This window comes from Heptranchias perlo, chromosome 13 (genome assembly GCF_035084215.1).
Source record: "Heptranchias perlo isolate sHepPer1 chromosome 13, sHepPer1.hap1, whole genome shotgun sequence".
NCBI classification, from domain to species: domain Eukaryota; kingdom Metazoa; phylum Chordata; class Chondrichthyes; order Hexanchiformes; family Hexanchidae; genus Heptranchias; species Heptranchias perlo.
Genome location: NC_090337.1, coordinates 39048705 through 39070207, shown reverse-complemented (window position 1 = coordinate 39070207; position 21503 = coordinate 39048705). Strand labels below are relative to the sequence as shown.

At 41.2% G+C, this 21503-nt stretch overlaps 1 protein-coding gene across 3 annotated transcripts in view; it reads right to left on the bottom strand.

Annotated features, from left to right (window-relative positions):
- The window catches only part of golim4a (golgi integral membrane protein 4a), a 106077-nt gene that overhangs the window by 14843 nt on the left and 69731 nt on the right, over positions 1-21503 (bottom strand). For 2 of the 3 annotated variants that reach the window (XM_067995353.1, XM_067995354.1), the window contains exons 10-14: positions 17653-17858; positions 14844-14923; positions 11511-11608; positions 5948-6118; positions 2080-2142 (exon numbers count right to left, since the gene is read on the bottom strand). In XM_067995353.1, the coding sequence (XP_067851454.1) occupies positions 2080-2142; positions 5948-6118; positions 11511-11608; positions 14844-14923; positions 17653-17858 (618 nt within the window). The remainder of the gene's footprint in view (positions 1-2079; positions 2143-5947; positions 6119-11510; positions 11609-14843; positions 14924-17652; positions 17859-21503) is intronic. The other variant, XM_067995355.1, reaches the window with a different exon arrangement.

Below are 21503 nucleotides of genomic sequence, written 5' to 3'. Positions count from 1 at the left end.
AAATGGGAAGAATTTTTTTAAAAGAAAATTTTGGATCAGCCTCCTGTATCAGGAACTGCATGGGGTCTTGGGGGAAGCCTATCCTCCACTGGCGTCAGGCGCCAGAGTTTCTGGCAACGTGGGGTAGGCGGACACCCAAGATACACCCAGGTGCCTACCAGCCCCATCCAAATGAAGTGCCTTCCCACTGATCCTACAAACTCTTTCAGGGTCAGCACCAGTAGGCACAATCCTGACATTACTGTTGAGGCCATGGCCTGTGCATTTCGAGAGACAAGGTAAGTAAAAGACAGTAAAAGACTGAGACCCAAAATGAGAAGTTAATTTAAGTAAAGCAATTAAAGTGGTGACATCTGGCTTGCGAAATGTTACTCAGCGTCAGAACTGTAATACAGGAATTAATAGCAAGATACGTGAATAGTGTGTTGCAGAGGGCATATGAAGGCTGTGTATTGTTTTTCAGTGGTAAGGGTTACAGAAACAAGTGCAGATCAGATAATGAAGGTGTGTTAGGGATGGGGAAGGGAAGCAAACATATAGCGCAATTACATGTAAAGACAAACAGTACTATTTCATATTCGTAGGAGAGTTTCCTATAAGAAGAACTGAAAATTGTAACTTCCGTTCTGGTAATTTGTTTTCCTGTTCTGATATGATGTTGACACACTATAGATATGGATAGTAGCAATACCACGTCACCGCTGATCTTTTTTTTAAGTTGACATCTGATATAACAAAAACACAGACACTGCTTAATGTAAATTCCTCTGCGGATTTATAACAACAAAGATTATAACTACACCAAAATCTGTCCTGGAGTTTGATTATAAGAAGTCAAAGAACACATGGAAAAATAAAGGCTTTTTTTCCCCACCATCAAGCCCATGGACTCAAACTTTCTAATGAATATCCTGAGGGAAATTTCTGCATAAATAATACTCCCCCATTTCCAAAGGCAAAATTCCTGAATTTTCATCTATCCCTAGCTCTCTACGTTTGAACCCTGACCTTCTTCCTCCACAAACACGCCCCCCCCACTCCCCAAGCCATTTGTTTTTTTCTCCGTTTTTATCTGCCTCTCTCAGAAGATTGTGTGGCTGCTAGTGGGTGGGGTGCAATGGGCATCATGATGCTCAGTTGCACCATGACGATATGAAACAGACTTGATGGACCATCTGGTCTTTACCTGTCTGCCATTTTTGAATCTTTGTATATCTCCATTCTTCACAATTTAAACCTAGTCTTCTGCCTTCCACAAGTAACATTCCCCACCTCCTGGACATAACAACACAGGAACAATTATGTTCCTAGAATCATGATGTCCATTTATACCTGTCCCTTTAACCAGTTCAATCCAGTTCGCAACAACACTATCTGCCAGATGCTATCTATATAGGCAGAAGGATGAAGCAAAGTCACGGTCAAGCAGAGCTCAGGTTATATAATCAACAAAACTCCCAAAAACTATAAGATAGGATATCTCACAAGGCCATAATCGCATCAAGACACCATACCAACAGTGTATCTCACGGACTGTATCACATACCATTCAACTGAGTTGAAATCGTGCTGTGCATATTTGTATGAAATTTCTTTGCCTATTATTTTAATCATGTACATAAACCCATTTATTTTAAATAGCAAAATACTGCAGATGCTGGAAATCTGAAATAAAGACAGAAAATGTTGGAAACACTCAGCAGGTCAGGCAAATCTGTGGAGTGAGGAAGGTAGGGTTAATGCTTCAGGTCGATGACCTTTAGTCAGAGTGGAAGATGTTAAAAATGAACAATGTAACACCTACCTTCCTTGCTCCACAGATGCTGCCTGACCCATTTATTTTAAATTGGTTAATATCTTTGTTAAAATATGAAACAGGTGAATTTTGTATTAATTTGTTAGTATGTTCATTACTAATATTCTCAATGCACGTTTTGGGATTGAGTACCTGCAATGTACCTCAAATCTTTTTGAAAAAGCAACCACTTAATGCAATGAAGGTGCTGACTATATTTCAATGTATAAATAAAATTACATTGCAGTGCCATCCCACCAGCTAACTGCCATGTATTTCCTTACCTCTTCCTCATCCTGGTACTGTTCATCTAGATTATCTTCCTGTTGATCAGGATTTCCACCAATCTGTAAACATCAATATATTGAGATTATATATACACGTTCCAGAAAACAAACAAACCAGTTAAGTAGAAGGAAGCTAAGATATTACAATTGAATACAATTAAATTCTAGGTTGACATAATTCTTACAAACTACTTGAGCTTTAACCTTATGATTTCAGGTGTCTTGTAACTTCCTATTAACCCCAGGCACACCTTTTCTCTATAAAATTTACCTTGCTTAGTGCAAGCTTAGAATTTAACCAGTATTGCATTTGTCTAAGCTGAAGCAGAATGAATTCTGTTAACTGGAATTAACTTTAATTTAACACGCACAAACCTTCTCACATCTACAGGTGTGATCCCACAGTAATAAAATTGTTTTGGTAGCTCAGTGCTTTGAAACACCATCACACTGTGCCAGAGGAATAGGATGTGAATTCAAACAATTGATTAAGCACATGCAAGAGCCTCATTCCAGTCTTGTTATTGAGGGAGGTGACCAAAGGAAAAGTGCCACTTGAAGGGGGAGGGGGGGAAGAGATGGAAATCAGAGCACAAGTCATTCTGGGTTACCCTCACAAACTTCCTAATTGTTGGTTTAAGAGCACCATTGGCAGATGTGTGGGAACAGATTGTAATTCTACCCTCTCAACTAGGGAATCAGACATGACACTGGGAGATACAAACAGGAGGAAGGGGACTTACAAAAATTATTATTGATGTACATATATAATTTTAATATATCCCTATATAAAAATTAAAACACTACTACATTTCCCAAATTTCACAACCCATTATTTTATAAGGTTTCTAAGGACCAAGGACACTTTTGGAATTACAGACTGAGTAGAACAAAGTATCCTAATAACACATCATTAACTTTAATCCAACATCCTCCTTCTTAAGACATTCCAAACAGATGAGACAGCTGCACACTGACAAATGCCTTACTATTTGGAGATTTCTTAAAAGTTGCAACAATACAATTTTAAGTATATAAAGATTATGAATATTTCCCTGGGCTGCATGTCTTCTCAATTTCTGTTCACTGTTATGGGAAGCAAGCTGAGGAGCAAGAGAATTGCTAAAGCACTGAGACATTTCACCGCACCTAAAATTGGGGAATCAAGAGGAAAATTCCAGCTCCAATAGGAAGGCCAACCATACGCAAGATATTAGACTTAAATAATTCTTCATTATTGCGTTATATTGTGTACAAGTGTCCAATCTAATCCCAGAAACCCTTTCAACAAATGCTTTTCTTGCATCTGCACTACTCAATTGCTATAAACACACAGCTTGTTTTTATATTGGGATTATAAAAGGCAAGTAGGATTTCCTCTGCAATATCTATTTTTAAAAAATTGTTGACTACCAAGATAACAAGGGAAATACAACCACTGACAGTCCGTTAAAGAAAAGCATCAGTATTGTCAACTTCTTCCATACAATTTACTTCCTGAATACAGAAGACTGCCTCAGCGTATATGATCACAGTGAGGTTGACAGGACGTTTGGTGTTGAAAGAATGTTTTTTAAAAGGTATATAAAAATCAAAAACTCCAACTTATATTAGAAAAAAAATCAATTCAAACATCTCTTCCTTCCGTTAATTTAAAGTCACCAGTCACCCACATATAAACCCAGTCAACAGTAACCCACTTGCTTACTGGATGCACCTTATCTTGTGTTTGTGCCTAATATCCAATTTTGGGGATGAGCTAATATCTCAATGGATCTGCTGCCCTCCTGTCATGTTAACACAACCCCAGCAGGGGTAATATAGATTGGATTTGCACATTGGTGACTTGAACTTATTTTTTAAAGTTTTATCTCCATTAAAAAAACATTTCATTATGGATAAAATGATTTGTGATGTTTGATGAAACAGTGTAAAGTATTCCTCAATTATAGTTAATTTGGAACAGCAGTTAAATCTAAGTCTCTAGTTAGGCATCATTAAAATTGGTTATGTTCACAAAAGTACCCTTTCACTTTTTCTCCCTTCTCAAAAATAAAGTTTAAAAGTTTTCCCGTAAAAATAATACAAATGCTGACAAATAAATCAATTGTTGATGCATGCTTATATTTATGAAGAAACAAAGAATTGGTATTTACATAACTCCTTTCATATCCTCAGGACAGCTCAAAATGCTTCACAACCAATTAAGTCCTTTTAAAATGGAGTCACTGTTGTTCTGTAAGTAAACATGGCAGCTAATCTATGCTCAGTAAAATCCCACAAACAGCAATGAGATAATGGATCATTTGATCAGTTTTTGGTGATGTTAGTTGAGGGATAGTTGTTGGCCAGAACACTAGGAGAACTCTCCTGCTTTTCTTTGAATAATGCGATGAACTCTTTTGCATTTACCTGAATAGGCAGACAGAGCTTCAGTTTAATGTCTCATCCGAAAGATGGCACCCTCAACAATGCAGTACTTCCTCAGTACTACACTGAAGTATCAACCTAGATAATATGCTTAAGTCCTGGGGTGAGGCTTGAATCTACGACCTTCAGACTAACATTTCAGACATTAGATTCATCTGAATTAGCATGTGAATTTGACATGTTTTGAAACATGAAATGAGTCATTGGTTTTACTAGGATTCTTACTTTCAAAAGAAATGCACATAAGTAATCAGATCTGCTGATTCAAGTGCCAAATTGCTTATTACACATGTGCAGATTGGATGCATGTCCATTTGTAATAGAAGGAAATATTCTTAGTGGTTTAAAATCTGATGAAGCTTTGCTGACAAGCCAGTACTGATGGGAAAACATCACCAATATGGCATGAGGGGAAGGGGGGAGATTCCAAAAATAGATAAGCCAAATTTTCTACAACAACAACTTGCATTTATATAGCACCTTTAACGTAGTAAAACGTCCCAAGGCGCTAAATAGGAGTGATTTTCAAACAAAATTTGACACTGAGCCACATAAGGAGATATTAGGACAGGTGACCAAAAGCTTGGTCAAAGTGGTAGGTTTTAAGGAGCATCTTAATGGAGGTGAGAGAGGTAGAGACGCAGAGAGGTTTAAGGAGGGAATACTGGAGCTGAAGGCACGGCGGCCAATGGTGGAGCGATTAAAATCGGGGATGCGCAAGAGGCAAGAAATGGAGGAGCGCAGAGATCTCGGAGGGTTGTTGGGGTGGAGGAGGTTATTGCTAGGATTATTGCTGAGCAAATTATTGGTAAGATTGTTATTTTAAAGCAGCAGAAATGGACATTGGCCCTCTATCATTAACATATCAAAGAATTAACAAACCTATTTAATAGTCTAAATTATGTAGTTATTTTCTGATTTTCCTCTTTATTTTTCTTTTTGTTTTGATCCTAGCTTCTTTAATATTCAGGGCTTCAATTTCCCCCTTTCACCCATTTTCTTCTTTGTTTTCTTACTGTATATTCACTGCTGTGCTTTTTCTCTCTTATTTGCGTTCATGCTTGTCCTATTGCTTCCTCTTCCTCAATCATTTTCACTTCACCATTAAGGTTTTTTAAAACAACTTTGATTTGTTTAATGGTATTTATATTTAAGTTTTTCTGACATTACTCTTTTTATCCTCCTCTTATTTTACCTACAATACATTGTTCAGCAGGAAAAGAGATAGTTCTATTTGGCCTATTGGTGATGCAATAAGGCTCCCCCTTGATCCTAGCACAAGCTAACACAACAGGTTGCAATCTAGCAATGTCTGTGGCAAACAAGTCATCAGGTAAAATTTAAGGACAGAGATGATGACATAGTCACTTGGTTTTGGCACCCTAACTTTAAAGTCATACCTTAATTTTTATGTAATGTAGCTTATTATCCTTACCACTAGTTGGTCCTCTATCTCATGTTTGTCATGCAGTTGACTGCCCATTTTTTGCTGTGGATTATTTTTATCCTGTGGGCTTTCCTCTTGTTCCTGCTCAGCCTCCTCAAACTCATCCTCACCCTGATTATTAGGATCATCAGTTGGAATTAGGTCCTCCCCCACTGGCTTCTGCACCAACACAGATATCAGTCTTCATATTGCTTTTTGTAACTTCTCTTAAGTTATATTATGTTCAATACATCAGAATCAAATGAAAAGAGTTACCAAAAGTAAAGAGTGACAAGTTTTGTTCTTCTCCACACTCACATAAAACACTGTAGTTTCCTCCATATAAAAGGGAAAAGAGTAGGTGAGCAAGAGATTGGAGGAAGTGAAATGGATACATCAAACAGTGTATCCCTCCTTTATTCTATGGGAATAATTGTAAATGTGACCTGCACATGACCATTTTGATCCAACTGGATCTTCTCCTGACCAGCTCTTGTAGAACTTATTTTAACTTACATTGATCCCATTTTGGTTTGCTTTCAGAACTCTTTCTGCCACGATGCAGTACAACGTTCTGATTGCACACTAAAATTTAGAAACTGCAGAAGGTAGAAAAAATTCCAAACAATCTCACTTTCTATGACATATAGTGCAGATTAATACTGTAGCTCATTTCTGAGCATTCACACCTAATTCAGAAATCAATTTTATTTTGCTTTTTCATCTTATGACTTTATCAACGTTTCAGTTGTTCACCTTCATCTCACTCTCTCCAGCCATGTGTGGCAGTGCTGTATCACAGACCACTATTTTGACAGCATTACTCCTTCAACATTTTGCAAAGAAACAAGCAATTTTAGAAGCGGTGATACTGTACTTACAGCATTTACTTTCTGGAGGATCTGAGGGTATGCCCCCACCTTACCAGGAAATTTAGATTTTTGACACTTTATTTGGTTTATTTTCCAGTATACTGGAGCAGACATATGTGTGTAAATATTTTCTGATGTGTACACCAGCTCATGTGAGAGAGGAAACTCACAGTTTGACTTGGTAATAGTAATTAACCGAATAGCACAAGACAGTGGAAGTTCTAGCACCTCTGGATGATAGTGGTCACAACATGCTTAAGTTCAACACGATTTTGGATTCAACACTGCTGAGACCCAACAATAAGATATGCAACTTTAAAGTGGTTGATTGGAGGAAATGATTTAGTAACAGCTCAATAAAGGACAAGTAGCTCGGCGCTCATTTTTTCATTATGCCTCTGTGAAGCGCCTTGGGATGCTTTTTTCCACATTAAAGGCGCTAATAAATGCAAGTTGTTGTTATTGTGCTTTTGGAGCCAGGATCAGATGTAATTACCATCGCCGAATCCCCCACCATCAACATCCTGGGGGTCACCATTGACCAGAAACTTAACTGGACCAGCCATATAAATACTGTGGCTACTAGAGCAGGTCAGAGGCTGGGTATTCTGCGGTGAGTGACTCACCTCCTGACTCCCCAAAGCCTTTCCACCATCTACAAGGCACAAGTCAGGAGTGTGATGGAATACTCCCCACTTGCCTGGATGAGTGCAGCTCCAACAACACTCAAGAAGCTCGACACCATCCAAGATAAAGCAGCCCGCTTGATTGGCACCCCATCCACCACCCTGAACATTCACTCCCTTTACCACCGGCGCACCGTGGCTGCAGTGTGCACTATCCACAGGATGCACTGCAGCAACTCGCCAAGGCTTCTCCGACAGCACCTCCCAAACCCGCGACCTCTACCACCTAGAAGGACAAGAGCAGCAGGCACATGGGAACAACACCACCTGCACGTTCCCCTCCAAGTCACACACCATCCCGACTTGGAAATATATCGCCGTTCCTTCATTGTCGCTGGGTCAAAATCCTGGAACTCCCTTCCTAACAGCACTGTGGGAGAACCATCACCACACGGACTGCAGCGGTTCAAGAAGGCGGCTCACCACCACCTTCTCAAGGGCAATTAGGGATGGGCAATAAATGCTGGCCTCGCCAGCGACGCCCACATCCCGTGAACTAATAAAAAAAAAAATTCTATCGATTTCTTTTTGAGGGGAGGGGGTGGTCCATTCAAATTCACAACTTGAAATCTGCAGTGTTGGAAATGAGGGGTGCTGTTATACCGTCATCTCTATTTATCCTTCATATCATAATTATTCTGCATCTCAGGTATAAGTAACTCTTTGAAATTTGGTTTAATCAAAATTAATAGCAGATCAATGAGCTCATTCAACAATGCTGTATGTGAAAGAAATATTACATGAGAAACTTGTCTTTTAAAACATGCTGATACAGTCAAGGAGGTGATGTACACAAATACTTAACCAAATGTCAAGTTTGGTCAATAGGTCAGGATAAGGCAATCTATGTGCCACAGCCATTTATAACTATCCATTTAATAGTGGGTTGGGGATTTCTAATCAGACTGAAATAATAATTATGAAGGGGAAAAATTTTAAATCATTAAAGTATGGAACATATGAAGATTAAGCATTGTATGTAATGGTAATAGGAAATGTACATGAATGTGAATTGTACAGAGGGGGTAAATTTCTGCTGGGGTTTTCCCACTCGTCTGCTGTAACTTTGGCGGAGGAAAGGCAGAACCCCCAGAAATGTAGTGCAGAGCATATAATGATAATGGGAATCAGGATTGAATGAGGATTAAGCATAAAAGCAGAGATTTTCTGATATGGGTACAATTTAGAACCAAATGGTTAGAAGTTGGGCTTTAGACTCAAATGGAAGCATGCTGCATACACCACATCTTTTGAGGTCAGCTTGTTACCATAGCTTCAAGTGCAGATTTGTACAGGGAGCACACTAGGTGGGTGACATTCCACTTCAGACTTGAAGTCAATGGAAAGGGAACTCGGGCAGGGTGTATAACAGGTGGCTGATCCCCTATCGCCCGTTTTGTGCCCCTCGTCAAAGTTGAATTTCACCCCCTAGTGGTGGGAGCAGAAAATTGCGTGCAAGTAAAATTTAATGGGATGGGGAGAATTAAAGGCAAGTGGCAGAATCTAGGGGGATAAAAACAAACCTGAAAGCCTCTAGAAAGGCCCAAAAGGCATTCTACTAATTAGCAGCCTTTTCCAAGGCTGAAGACAGACGAGGCTAAGAAGTGCCAGATAAAAATAAAGGGAAAGGTAACCCAAGGGGCAGGCATGAGTCTGCAGACAAATGACGGTTCAACTCTGCACCTGACCCTATGTTCAATGATGCTGAAATAGAGTAATGCTGCCCGAGATGGGTGACTCTCTTTCCTGATCCATGGGGATAGTGCCAAAGAGTACTACTGCACCGTACCTGCAAGGATGTGGAGTCAAGAGGTAGCTGCGGCTTGCTACATGGACTTTACCAGCCCTATTTAGTTTCCCATGGTTGTCACAGGTAGGTGCACAATGCCTGTACATATGGTTCGTGGTATCTTGGTGGGTTCAGCCAATCAGTGTACACTGACTATTGCCCTATGCCTTGTCGTGCCGTGTCACTAAAAGCAAGTCATACTGTAATGTAGGTGCTTCCCATGAAGTATTCCACAGCCTTTACTCTGTTTCCCAGGGTTTATGCAGCTCTTCCACTGAAGTTACAGTGGATGAGCAGGAGAACTCCTACAGAAATTCACCCCCAAGTAGTTTAGATGTTCTGGAGTAAGATATAGCTTGTTCTATAGATTTACCTAAAGTCAATATAAAGCTCAGGCTCTTCACTGTCCCAAGTAAAGAAACCTAAACATTGGTTTTAAAGTTTATTGATACTAAGTTACTAATTTGAATATGGATAGTAGGGAGGTATGCCAAAGTACAAATAGTTCAACAAAATTAAAAACATTAGCTCCATTTATTGTGACACTGCTGCAATTAATTGCTTTTTATTATGTATCAAATCAAGTGTTTTTGAAACTTTGTTCTTTTTTAAAGGTGGTATTACACAGCAGGACGCCTCCGTATTTACAAAGCTGTAAAATATTTCCATAAATGCTAGGGCACAGCCACTTATCAACATATCTTTCTTCCTGGCAGGTACATGGGGGTGACTTATACAGAGAAAGAGGAATTTCACTGCACATGTGTGACAGTACAACCATCAACACTTCAGAGGAACATTGCCTCAAGATTTTCTGTTATGTGCAGTGCTTCTAGACATCTTTTAAAAACAATATAAAATAGGAGTGCATGAGAAGGGTGGAGAGGAGAAAGACTGTGTGTGAGATAGAGAAAGACAGATATTGACAGACACAGTAAGCGAGCACGAAGGACAAACTCACTAAATCTACTAACTTGCCCAATTAGCTTTATTTTCATTTATGACAGAACCAGCAGTGTTAAGCATGAAGCTTGTGATAATGGCAGAAAGTGGGAATTGCTGCTGTAGAAAGAGTAGTGGATTAAGCACCACATCAGAGAGCAAAAAGATAACATACTAATAATTGTGCTTTCGTCCCATGGGAAATACTGTGCTGCAGCTAAGAATTTTAAAAAAGAAAACCGATAATAACACAGTACTGAAGCGCTAATATTTTTAATAAAGCAAACATTCAGAAATGGGAGCGGGGTATAAGCTAAGCAGGTCAAGTAGTACTTTTCCTGATAACAATCATTCAGAGACTTATCCACAATCTGACATTGCTAAAATTGAGTCATCTTTTCGACTCCTGCCTGTATTTCAACACCTTTGCCTCTGACTTCATCCCTCTCCCCAGCTGTTCCCTCAAGCTGCACCAGATGGTGCACAACCTCAGAATCCAGTTCAACCCTGAGCTAAACTTCAAACCCTGTATCCTATCCATCATGAAGAGCACTTACTTCTACCTCCACAACATTAATTTCCTTCTCTATTGCTGCTGATTCACCCTAAACTTACCACCATTGAAAATCACACTTTTGTTACCTCCAACCTCAATTTCTCCAACACTTTCCTTTCCAGCCTTGTTCCCTTCACTCCAGCACTGGCGACTGAGACTTCGATTGCCTTGGCCCAACAAATTGGAACTCCCTAAATTCCTCTGTCTAGTCACCTCTCTCCTCATCTTCATGCACTCGGCCATCTCCCTTAATTCCTCTACTACGTGGCATCCGTTTCTCTTCTGCTAATATCTTGGGACTACACTAAAGGTGCTGTAAAAATGCAAGTTGTTATTGCTAAGATGTACACAGGGGCTTTTAAGTAATAGTTAAAGGGATACGTTTCTACTCCATGTAGAAACCAGAATAGATTGTATTGTATGTCCTATTTTTTAGACAAATGATTGCAGTAAATTTCTGTATTCTTATAACAATTTAATGAAATGTATACCTGTAGTAGATTAATATTACAACAAATCTATCACTTATTTTTTGCATGAAAGCCCTTGGCAGTGGCAGATTCTGCCCTCAGCTATTGCTCATTGATCAGACATTATTATAGGCACACAAATGCTACTGTCAGCTGTGCAGCAGAAATTCAAATTTGCTGGTGGGATAATCTGTTGGGTATACTGATTCAAACCTCTTGTAATGGATCATTACAAATCACATTGTAGTAATCTTTACCTGCTGGTTGATAGACTCGATTTCTGCATGATGATCCTCATTTACTATTTCTGGGTCCTGATCTTCAGCGTCGCCATGTGGATTGTTCTCGTCATCAACTAGCATGCAAAATGATGGAAAACCTTGTTATTCAATTCAATCAGTTCCCACTGTTAATAATCCAAACTAACCTCAACATACTTGCAGTCAAACCACGTTTAAGAAACCACATTTGGAAAAACTATGCTGAATTCATGATTTACCAACTAACATGTTAAATTAACATGCATGTACAACATATTTTGTCTTTGATAACAACATAACTTGGAGGCACACCAAGAAAGGTAATGGAGAATTTGGTTCTCCTTGCTACTTTATTGTATGTGTACTTGCATGTATAGTGATGAAATATACATCAAAAGCAAAATACTGCGGATGCTGAAAATCTGAAATAAAAACAGAAAATGCTGGAAAAGCTCAGCAAGTGAGGCAGCATCTGTAGAGAAAGAAACAGAATTAACGTTTCAGGTCAAAGACCATTCGTCAGAACTGGAAAATATTAAAGAGTTAAAGTTTTTAATCAAGTACAGAGCCAGGGGAAGGAGGGGAGGGGAGGAAAGAACAAAAGGGAAGGTAGTGATAGGATAAGAGGGCAAGAGTGATTAAATGACAAAAGGGATGATGGTACAAGGCAAGGAGGGTGGTAATGGGTCAAGTTAAAAAACAAAACATCGGGCTAGATTAGCTGTAAACAGCAACAGCAGAACCATTACCAGCACTTGCTGTCTGAAACAATGGGAGCAGTGGTTATGATCTGAAGTTATTGAAATCAATGTTGAGTCCGGAAGGTTGTAAAGTGCCTAAACGAAAGATGAGGTGCTGTTCCTCGAGCTTACCGTGTATGAGGCTGAGAACAGAGAGGTCAGAGTGGGAGTGGGACGGGGAATTAAAATGACAAGCATCAGCAAGTCAGGGTCACGCTTGCGGACAGAGCGGAGGTGTCCAGCAAAGTGATCACCCAATCTGCGTTTTGTTTCCCCAATGTAGAGGAAACCGCATTGTGAACAGCGAATACAGTATACTAAATTGAAAGTACAAGTAAACCATTGTTTCACCTGGAAGGAGTGTCTGAATTACATGTCTGAATGACACATTATCCTAGGGACCATCCATATGTTATCCCACATTCTGTACTTTTTATTAGGAATCATTTATAACCATGTTCTGGTTGAAGTATTACATATGATATCACCAAATAAATAAAAGCCTAGAAGTCACTGACGGTGAGATGCAGTGGCAGAGCCTGTGGGGGCTGGGGAAGTCATGACCTCCCCCAATCATTTTGAGTCAGCCAACTTTGGAGGATCTCCTCCATTTCAATTCCAGGAACCTCTGTCACCTGTTTTTGGCCTGCAAGTCTGTGCGTTTCTCATCTTGGTCTTCGGACTATTTAAGTTGGCCGTCCTCAGTTCCTAGCTCGGCCCCCTTCCTGCCAACTCGGCCAAAGCTTGAGTTTGATTCTCCCATCCCCCAGTCGGACAAACCTAGCTCTGCCACTGACCAGATGAACACTCAATGCATTTGATTTACAGTTTTTATTTATTCATTCATGGGATGTGGGCATCGCTGGCAAGGCCAACATTTATTGCCTATTCCTAATTGCCCTTAAGAAGTTGGTAGTGAGCCATCTTCTTGAACCGCTGCAGTCCGTGTGGTTATGGTTCTCCCACAGTACTGTTAGGTAGGGAGTTCCAGGATTTTGACCCAGCAACGAAGAACAGCGATATATTTCCAAGGCAGGATGGTGTGTGACTTGGAAGGGAACGTGTAGGTGATGTTGTTCCCATGCGTCTGCTGCCCTTGTCTTTCTAGGTGGTAGAGGTCGCGGGTTTGGGAGGTGCTGTCGAAGAAGCCTTGGCGAGTTGCTGCAGTGCATCTTACAGTTTTTTGTCTGCTATTATAATAAAGGCACCAACCCATTTATTTTAAATGACTTAATATTTGCTTTAAAATAATGAACAAAGGAACATCATACAAGTGCATCAGACTTCTATCTGCTGGTATCATCAACAGTAATTTCTAGGCTGCAGGCAGGTAGTATTGTTTATGAGGAGACTTAGATCCGGTTTGTGTCTTGTACATACACATCTGTGTATATAGTACTTTAACTATTATTGTGTACATTTTATGATGTATAACTCCTGAATAGAATGTACTTGCTTTGCAATGGAGATTTTAATAAAAATAATTGTTTTAATAGAAATAGTAACATTTTAGAGCAGCCCACAAGAAAAGCTAAAGTAAAATGCTTACAATGTAGACTGAAGGTCTATAATTCCACAGTTACCTTTTTCTGTTCAAATGTTTCAACCAGAGTGTAAGCCCACTAAAATTAATTTATGTCATTTTTGCTTGGACTCTGAGATTATTAAAATTCTGAAATAATTGCCTGTCAATCATCTCTGAAGAAAATTCAAGGGATTAATTATTAATCTTTTGTAAAAGTAGTGATTCAATTAAATGAGTAATAGCAGTCCTTCGGTTAGCTTTTCTGAATAATTGAAAGTACACTAGTAGGTACAGTTTAATTCAAGGAACTTCCAAGGATTAGCAGGACATGGGTGTACACCTACATCTTATTCTCAGCTAAACCGCCAAGGGAAAGACAGACAAAATAAGATAGTGTGAATTGCTTTGGCATGTCTCTAAACAGACAACTCGAAAATGGCACAGGTGAAACATGGGAGGAAGTTTTTTGACCTCTTTGTCAGGAAATGGTGCATGACATGGTGAGATAGAAAAGCAGGGTAAGAGAGAAAAACACACAACACACACAGGCACAAATATATATATATTTTGTGATTTAGATGACTAGCTTTAGGTATGCAGTTTAATTAATACCTTCCTTTTGGATGGCCAAACCTAGTATGGTGCATTGCTCTTTCCACTTGACAATCAGGTATCGGGATTGATGCATAGCAATTATAAGAACACCAATTGCTTTCCAAAAGAAAAAACATTGCTATTTTGTTTGGAAATAGCACTTTAGTTGCTATGGCTCCAGCAAAATTACAGATGCTATGACTCAATGGGTGGAAATCATGTTGTAGAATAGAATAAATGTTCAGAACATTCCTTTTTACTTTAGCATTAATTAGGTGTGTGCATTTTTGAGACATTCTTCACCAATTTAACTTTACAAATCATTCTGTGAATTAAACCATTCACAATTTTTTTTTATTAAAGACAACAGCAGTTTTGTGAAAAATATTTCAATTTTTGCCAGCAAGACTGCAATGCACATAACTGTTAACTAGGTTAATCATCCTATCTCATCCTTGGATCCAACCTTACCCTCTTCCTCCTCTTCATGCACATCTTGCTCATCATCACCTTCAGCAGCATCATCATTGTTATCAAAATCCGACTGTTGCCTGTAATATTAAACATTCACTGTCAGCAAAATATGCATAATCAGTACAGTATTAACTAATGAATGGTTTTATTTCTATGTAGAAACCTAAATGCACAACCAGAAGATATCCTGTAGAACACAGTGGAATTAAGATAGTAATTGAAAAGGAATAAAACGTTAATTGCAGGAAGATTTTTCATTGTGAGTTCAATTTGTATAATTGCTGCAATCTGTAGAATCTTTTGAACATGCTATATTTTTGAATAAATTAACATAATCTATCAGAAATATTTATTGTTACACATGATGGACAGCACTTTCTTGAATTTATGCTACTGTAAATTTTGCTATAAATATAAATTCACTAAAACCGAGTCATCTCTCTTGTAACCCTTTAAAGCTATCAGAGAGAGATCTTTATTCCACCTACCTGTGTTGGACTTTAGCTCAATGTCAATAAAACCAAAGTCATTCTTTTCAGTTCCCACCAGCGCCTATGTACCTCTGGCTTTGGCTCCAGTTCCATCAGCCTCCCCAGCAGCCAGCTCAGGTTGTACCAGGTGGTGTGCACCCTTGGCTTTCTGCTTGACCCTGAGCTGACCTCTTTACCTCACATTTCAACCAGTTGCGGAGACTTTTTTCATTTCTGTAACATTCGCTGCTTGTACTCCAATCTCTCTACCTCCATTACCAAATCCTAATTCACATCTTCATCAGCTCAAGGGCTGACTTCTTGAATAGTTTTGCTGGCTTTCCCTCCCCCATCCTTCAAAAACTTCAGTTACTCCAGGACTCTTCAGCCCAATTCCTCCCTTGCACAAAGTTCCACACATCTATCACCATTGTTCTTGAGCAGCTTCATTGGATTCCTGTCCATCAGCATATTGACTTCAAGGTCTTTGTCCCCTTTTTCAAATCCCTTCACACTCCTGCAACAGTCACAACATCGTTGCTTTTTGGCACTCTCTTTATTCCTCTCTACCTTCCTTCAAAGGCCTCTAAAAATCTGTTTAACCGTGCCTCCCCTCCTCCACTCATTTTTTTTCCATCTCCTGATCCACATCCTCCTCTCCTTCCTTGGAAAGTGGAAATAATGATAAGGGGGGGGGGGGGGGGGCGTGAGTGTCAGTTTGGCCCAGTTGATAGCACTCTCACCTCTGAATCAGAAGGTTGTGGGATTAAGTCCAACTCCAAGACTTGAGTACATAATCTAGGCTGACACTCCAATGCAGTTCTGGGGAGTGCTGTATTTTGTCAGTGGTACCGTCCTTCAGATGAGATGTTAAACTGAGGCCCAATCTGCCTGCTCCAGTAGTTCATGTGGCTAATAAAGAGCACAAGGCACTATTAGAAGAGCAGGGTGTTCTCCCAGTGTCCTGGCCAACATTCCTCTCTCAAACAACACCACCAAAAGCAGACTAACTGGTCATTCATCTCATTGCTGTTTGTGAAATCTTGCTGTGTACAAAATGGTTACCACATTTGACGACATAACAAAAGCCACTGCATTTTTAAAAATTCAATGAATGTGAAACTGTGAGACATTTCCAACAGACTTGCTAACGCACTATATACATAGAAGTCTTTCTTTCTCCCTACAAATTCAAGTTACTCTTGTTGATTCACAATCTGGTCCAATTGTTAACCAGAAAACTCTGGTCCAATTGTTAACCAGAAAACTTTCCCATTCAGACTATTAGTACACCAAATTTTTAAACTTTAAATGGTAGGCACAGAGATAACATTTGTTGAGTGCACTGTACTAGTTTTTGCAGCTAATGAATTATAATTTGTGCCATAAAGTTAATGGCTTGGAAATTTACCTCGTTGCACTTGTTTTTGGGCGTAAAATGGATGCAACGAGGGCCAATTTAGCGATCAACAGCATGCCTGAAACATGTCCGATCCTATATTGGGTTGGGCCATTTTTCAGGTATCCCTGGCGGTCGCATAAAACAGGCATTAGGCCCCTTACATATGTAAATGCCTGTTTTAGGCCCCTCTGTGAAAATGGATATCGCAGGAGCTGGGCCTGTTTCGTTCCAGGTTCTTCAGATGCTGCCACCAAAAAGTTAGTTTTTTTAAAACAAAAAAATGTTAAAAATTGTTGCTTTGCAGCCAAGAAGAACAGGGAGGGGTGCTTCCTCAAATCCACTGTATTCTGATTGAACCCTCCCCTGTTACTGCTCTACCACTGTTCTCCCAGAACTTGCCTTCGGGCCGTTGCTGGCAAAGCAAGTGGCCCGAAATTCACCTTCTTAAAATGGGCAAGCTGCCTGTGGAGGTGTGACAGCTAGGACGAGCTGTGAGTACTGAAGCAGCTCGTCAATCGGGGTGGGTGGTAAATCCAGAGGCAAGATTTTTATGAAGCTAAGAGGAGCATTCGTGTTCCCTCTAGCCCTACGAAAATCAAACACTCCGCCCACTGGTGCCTGAAAATTGCATCAAGGGTCTACAAAATGGCGTAGGACCCCCATCAGCATATTAAAAGTAGCCTGAAACAGGCATGCAATTCGACCGCCCATTTCCAAGATCGGTCAAAAATGGTGGCGGCTCAAACAGCAGCAGGAACTGATCGATAAGTGCTGCACTGTGATTTTTAGAGCACTACTGCCCTGTTCCTGCCTGGCGGAGGCCCTAAAAATCGGCCCCAGTGTGTTCTGGGAAATTAACTTTGAGCAGTGAATGTCTCACTGTAAAAGGGTGAAGGCATATCAAATGGAAAGACTGCGGTGAAAAAAGATTCACCTTAACTGCTCTTGTCGCAGCAACTCTTCCTTGCGTTCTGCTTCTCGCTGGAGGCGTTGCTGCCGATCCATGTATTCCTTCAGTCTCTGCTGGTGCAGTGCATCCTGCTTTTCTTTCAGTTTGCGTGCTTCTTCTGCCCGTAGCTCTGCCAGATGCTGCTGTTCCAACTGTTCCTCATATGGCGATTTATGTTTCTTTATTTTAGTCTATTCCAAAAAAACAAGGCAATTAAATAGGCATATGAAGGCTATCCAATTCAGATTCATGAGTTTTTAAAAGTGTGCTCTTTTAAATGTACCCAAACAACTTTAGTATTAGGAAAACCAATTGAAGCCTAAAAAGCCTTAGTGCATTACGTTAATAAATTATTCATGAGAGTATAATGTCATTAAGTAAACATAAAAGGGATTTATGGCATTGGTTAAATACTAGTGTTGGTTGACTAAAACTAGATTGGCCACCATTATTTACCTTCTGTATTTTGCCCCTCCTTCCTAATTTAATTTCTTCTTCCTCCTCTCCCCACATAAGTAAACAGAGCTTTACTTCAATACATCCTTAAACATGCAAACTGCTCTCCTACTTTGTCTTTACATGATCAACATGGAGGCATTATCGCAGATTTCAACAATAGTTGTTAAGTACTCTGCTTTTCCGGACTCCATATTTTGAAGCCACTTTCGCAATCAATCGGGGGAAAATATCTTCTAGGATGGGCCATCAGAATATTGAAATATTCCAGGCATCCTCCTCTCGCCAGAAGCAATCAGCCTTCATGTTGCTGAAGCAAATTGAAGACTGCAGTGTAGTGCCTGTAATGTTCATTTATTTTCCGAATTCAAAAAGTATGACATTTTGAAAGGAATCAGAAATGTAAAATGCTGGAGCTGAACACTGTTCACAATGCTTTCCCCCTGAATCTACAATAAAGCATAAAAAAGCACAGAATCACATTCATGGCTAGTTGCAAACTTACAATGGGAATTGGAAACAGGGAGACTGTTGGCACACAACTCCAATAGAAGGTGGGCAGTTCTCAGGTATGGGCAATTAAGATGACTGGAAAGACTTTAAATACCCAGGGATGACTTTTTCAACTTTAATGGAGTAATATCTTAAAATCTGCATCAGATCTGTGGAATGTGGGTATCTGGCACTGCCACTACGGCCTCGCTGTTTTTGGTATCAGAAAGCGTTTCAGCGACAGGGAGTTGGGTGTGGGAAGAAATACTATCCACAGTTAAAATGTGATCAAAACTTCTTTCTGACTGAAAACGAAGGACTGATATCGGGGTAAATTTTAACCCTAAGAACGGGTGGGTTGGAGGCGGGTGGGCAGTAAAAATACTCCGTTTTCGGAGTGGGGGCGCATCCCGGCTCCAACGCACCTATTTCCAGGTTTGACCCAGACGTGTTTAGATGTGCACTCGCATCAGGCACCCGGAAGTCCCGTCGGCACTTAAAGCCGGCAGGCCGATATTTAAAGGGCCAATTTAGGTATTTAAAGTACTTAATGCTATTAACTTTTTGTGTATTGAGTTACACAAGCCATTTTAACTTCTCCTAAACGTGTCTCCCGCAGCCTCTGAAACACGCCATGGAAACAGAGGCGAGATGCAGCCGACCCTCATTTGGATCTTTACCCTGCTGCAAAAACTCACCTTTTATTCTCATGTGTCAATCACTGGTGTAATCAGTTCTCGCAGTCAAACCTTTGGCTGGGAGTTCTTTGTGTTTAGACTGAGATTTCTTTGTTCACTCAGAATTATTGTGTTCAGACATATTCACCTACATTTTGGACCCCCTCAAACTGATAGCATCAGGATGGGGGGGGGGTCGCAATGGATTTATTTTGCAGTACATCTGAGGAGGAGGCACATCACCATCCGCAGCAGGCATGGCGTGCAGTTCTGGGATCTGCAAGTGATCAAGACAGAGGTGCGCCAAAAGGACCTGCAGAAGAGCAGAGAGGGGACCAACGGAGGGGTCGAGGTTACAGGAGGCACTACCCGTGTGAGAGGGTCTAAAAGCAGAGGCTGAGCTTCCTGGGCCTCTCTGATGAACAGTGCCTACGCAGGCTCAGATTGAGCCACCAGGTGGTCGCAGATATCTACACGCTCCTTCATACAGAGCTGCTCCCGGCTGGGCCTGGTGGCCACGCATTGCCCGTCGCACTCAACGTAACCACTGCCCTCAATTTCTTCGCCTCCAGATCCTTCCAGGGCGCCACCGGTGACATCTCCAGGGTCTCTCAGTCGTCTACACATAAGTGTAAATGACAGGTCACGGATGGCTTGTTTGCCAGGACATCCGACTACGTCAACTACCCCTGCGACGACATCAGCCAGACTGAGAGGGCAGTGGGTTTCAACTCTCTCGCTGGCTTCCCACGGGTGCAGGGCGCAATTGATTGCGCACACGTAGCAATCCAAGGACCTGCACATGATCCAGGACCATTCATCAACTGAAAAGGATATCACTCCATCAATGCACAGCTGGTTTGTGACCACCGGAGGAGGTTTCTGCAGGTGTGTGCCAGATTCCCTGGCAGCCGCCATGATTCCTTCATTTTGCTCGAGTCCAACATCCCAGCTCTTTTCCACGCACAAGATAGACTCCTTGGAGACAAGGGATACCCCTGCAGACATGGCTCATGACACCTGTCACAAACCCCACCAACGAGGCACAGTCACATCACCACCAGGTCTGTCATTGAACAAACCATTGGAATGCTGAAGATGCGCATCAGGTGTCTGGATCGATCTGGGGGAGCCCTTCAGTATTCACCAGCAAGGGTTTGCAGAATAATAGTTGTGTGTTGTGTTCTGCACAACATCGCTCAGTGGAGAGGGTTACAGGTGGAGGAGTTCAAATGCGCTCATGAAGCATCCTCATCTGCCGGCAGAAGAAGAAGAAGAAGGAGGAGGAGGGGGGAACAGATGGATGAGGAGGAGGGGGAACAGAAGGAGGAGGAGGATGGGCAGCCCATCGCCGGAGCGGCTGCCCGTGATGCCAGGGTTTCACTCATATCTAACGGGTTCATATAAGGAGATCTACAAATTGAAGACAGTGAACTACTCAGACCGCCAGGACCGCCATCACTACCACCAGCAGTGCCCCACCCCCCCCTCCTCCGTTTGCACAAAACAGTTTGGTCCTTCACCCACGCATACACCCATTGTAAATGTGCCCAACGGGTGGCATCAAGTCTTGGTGTTCATGATGAAGCACATGAAAGGATGCTTTCACAAAAGGGATTCAAGAATGACAACACGTGGCAGTGGTGGTAACAATTATAACATTTAATGTGCATATAAGAAAAAACAAATATAAATGAAAAACATGACACTGCATCAGACACCCTTGGTTATTTCCAAACCTTAACTTTCCTCTTCCTACCATTTCTACGTAGCGCATCCCCTATGGCTTCAGCAGAGGTAGTGGCAGGTTGCTCAGGTCCCTGCCCTGACTGCTGAGAAGCTCTCAGCCTACAACTTCTGGGTTTTGGAGCCCGTGAAGGCCCTCTCAAAGACTGCTCCACCTGAACCTGTGCAGGGTAAGCCTCAGACATCAGGAGAGGTGGCAGCAACTGGTTGAGGAGGGGGCAACGGGTGAGACATGGGAGCGCTTTGAGTGGAGTCCTCACATCCATGTCCCCTTTCGCCATTGTCCCTCTCCTGGGCCAGGGCCGCATCACTTCTACCACTCTACTGGACAACAGCTTGGAGCAGATCTGTGATGCGTTCGAAGGCCACGGCCACAGGCATGTGTCTGCCCGTTTACGGTGGCAGACATGCTGGCACCCAGAGTCCGCATGGCCGTTGTCATAGCCTGAACGGACTCATCTGTGA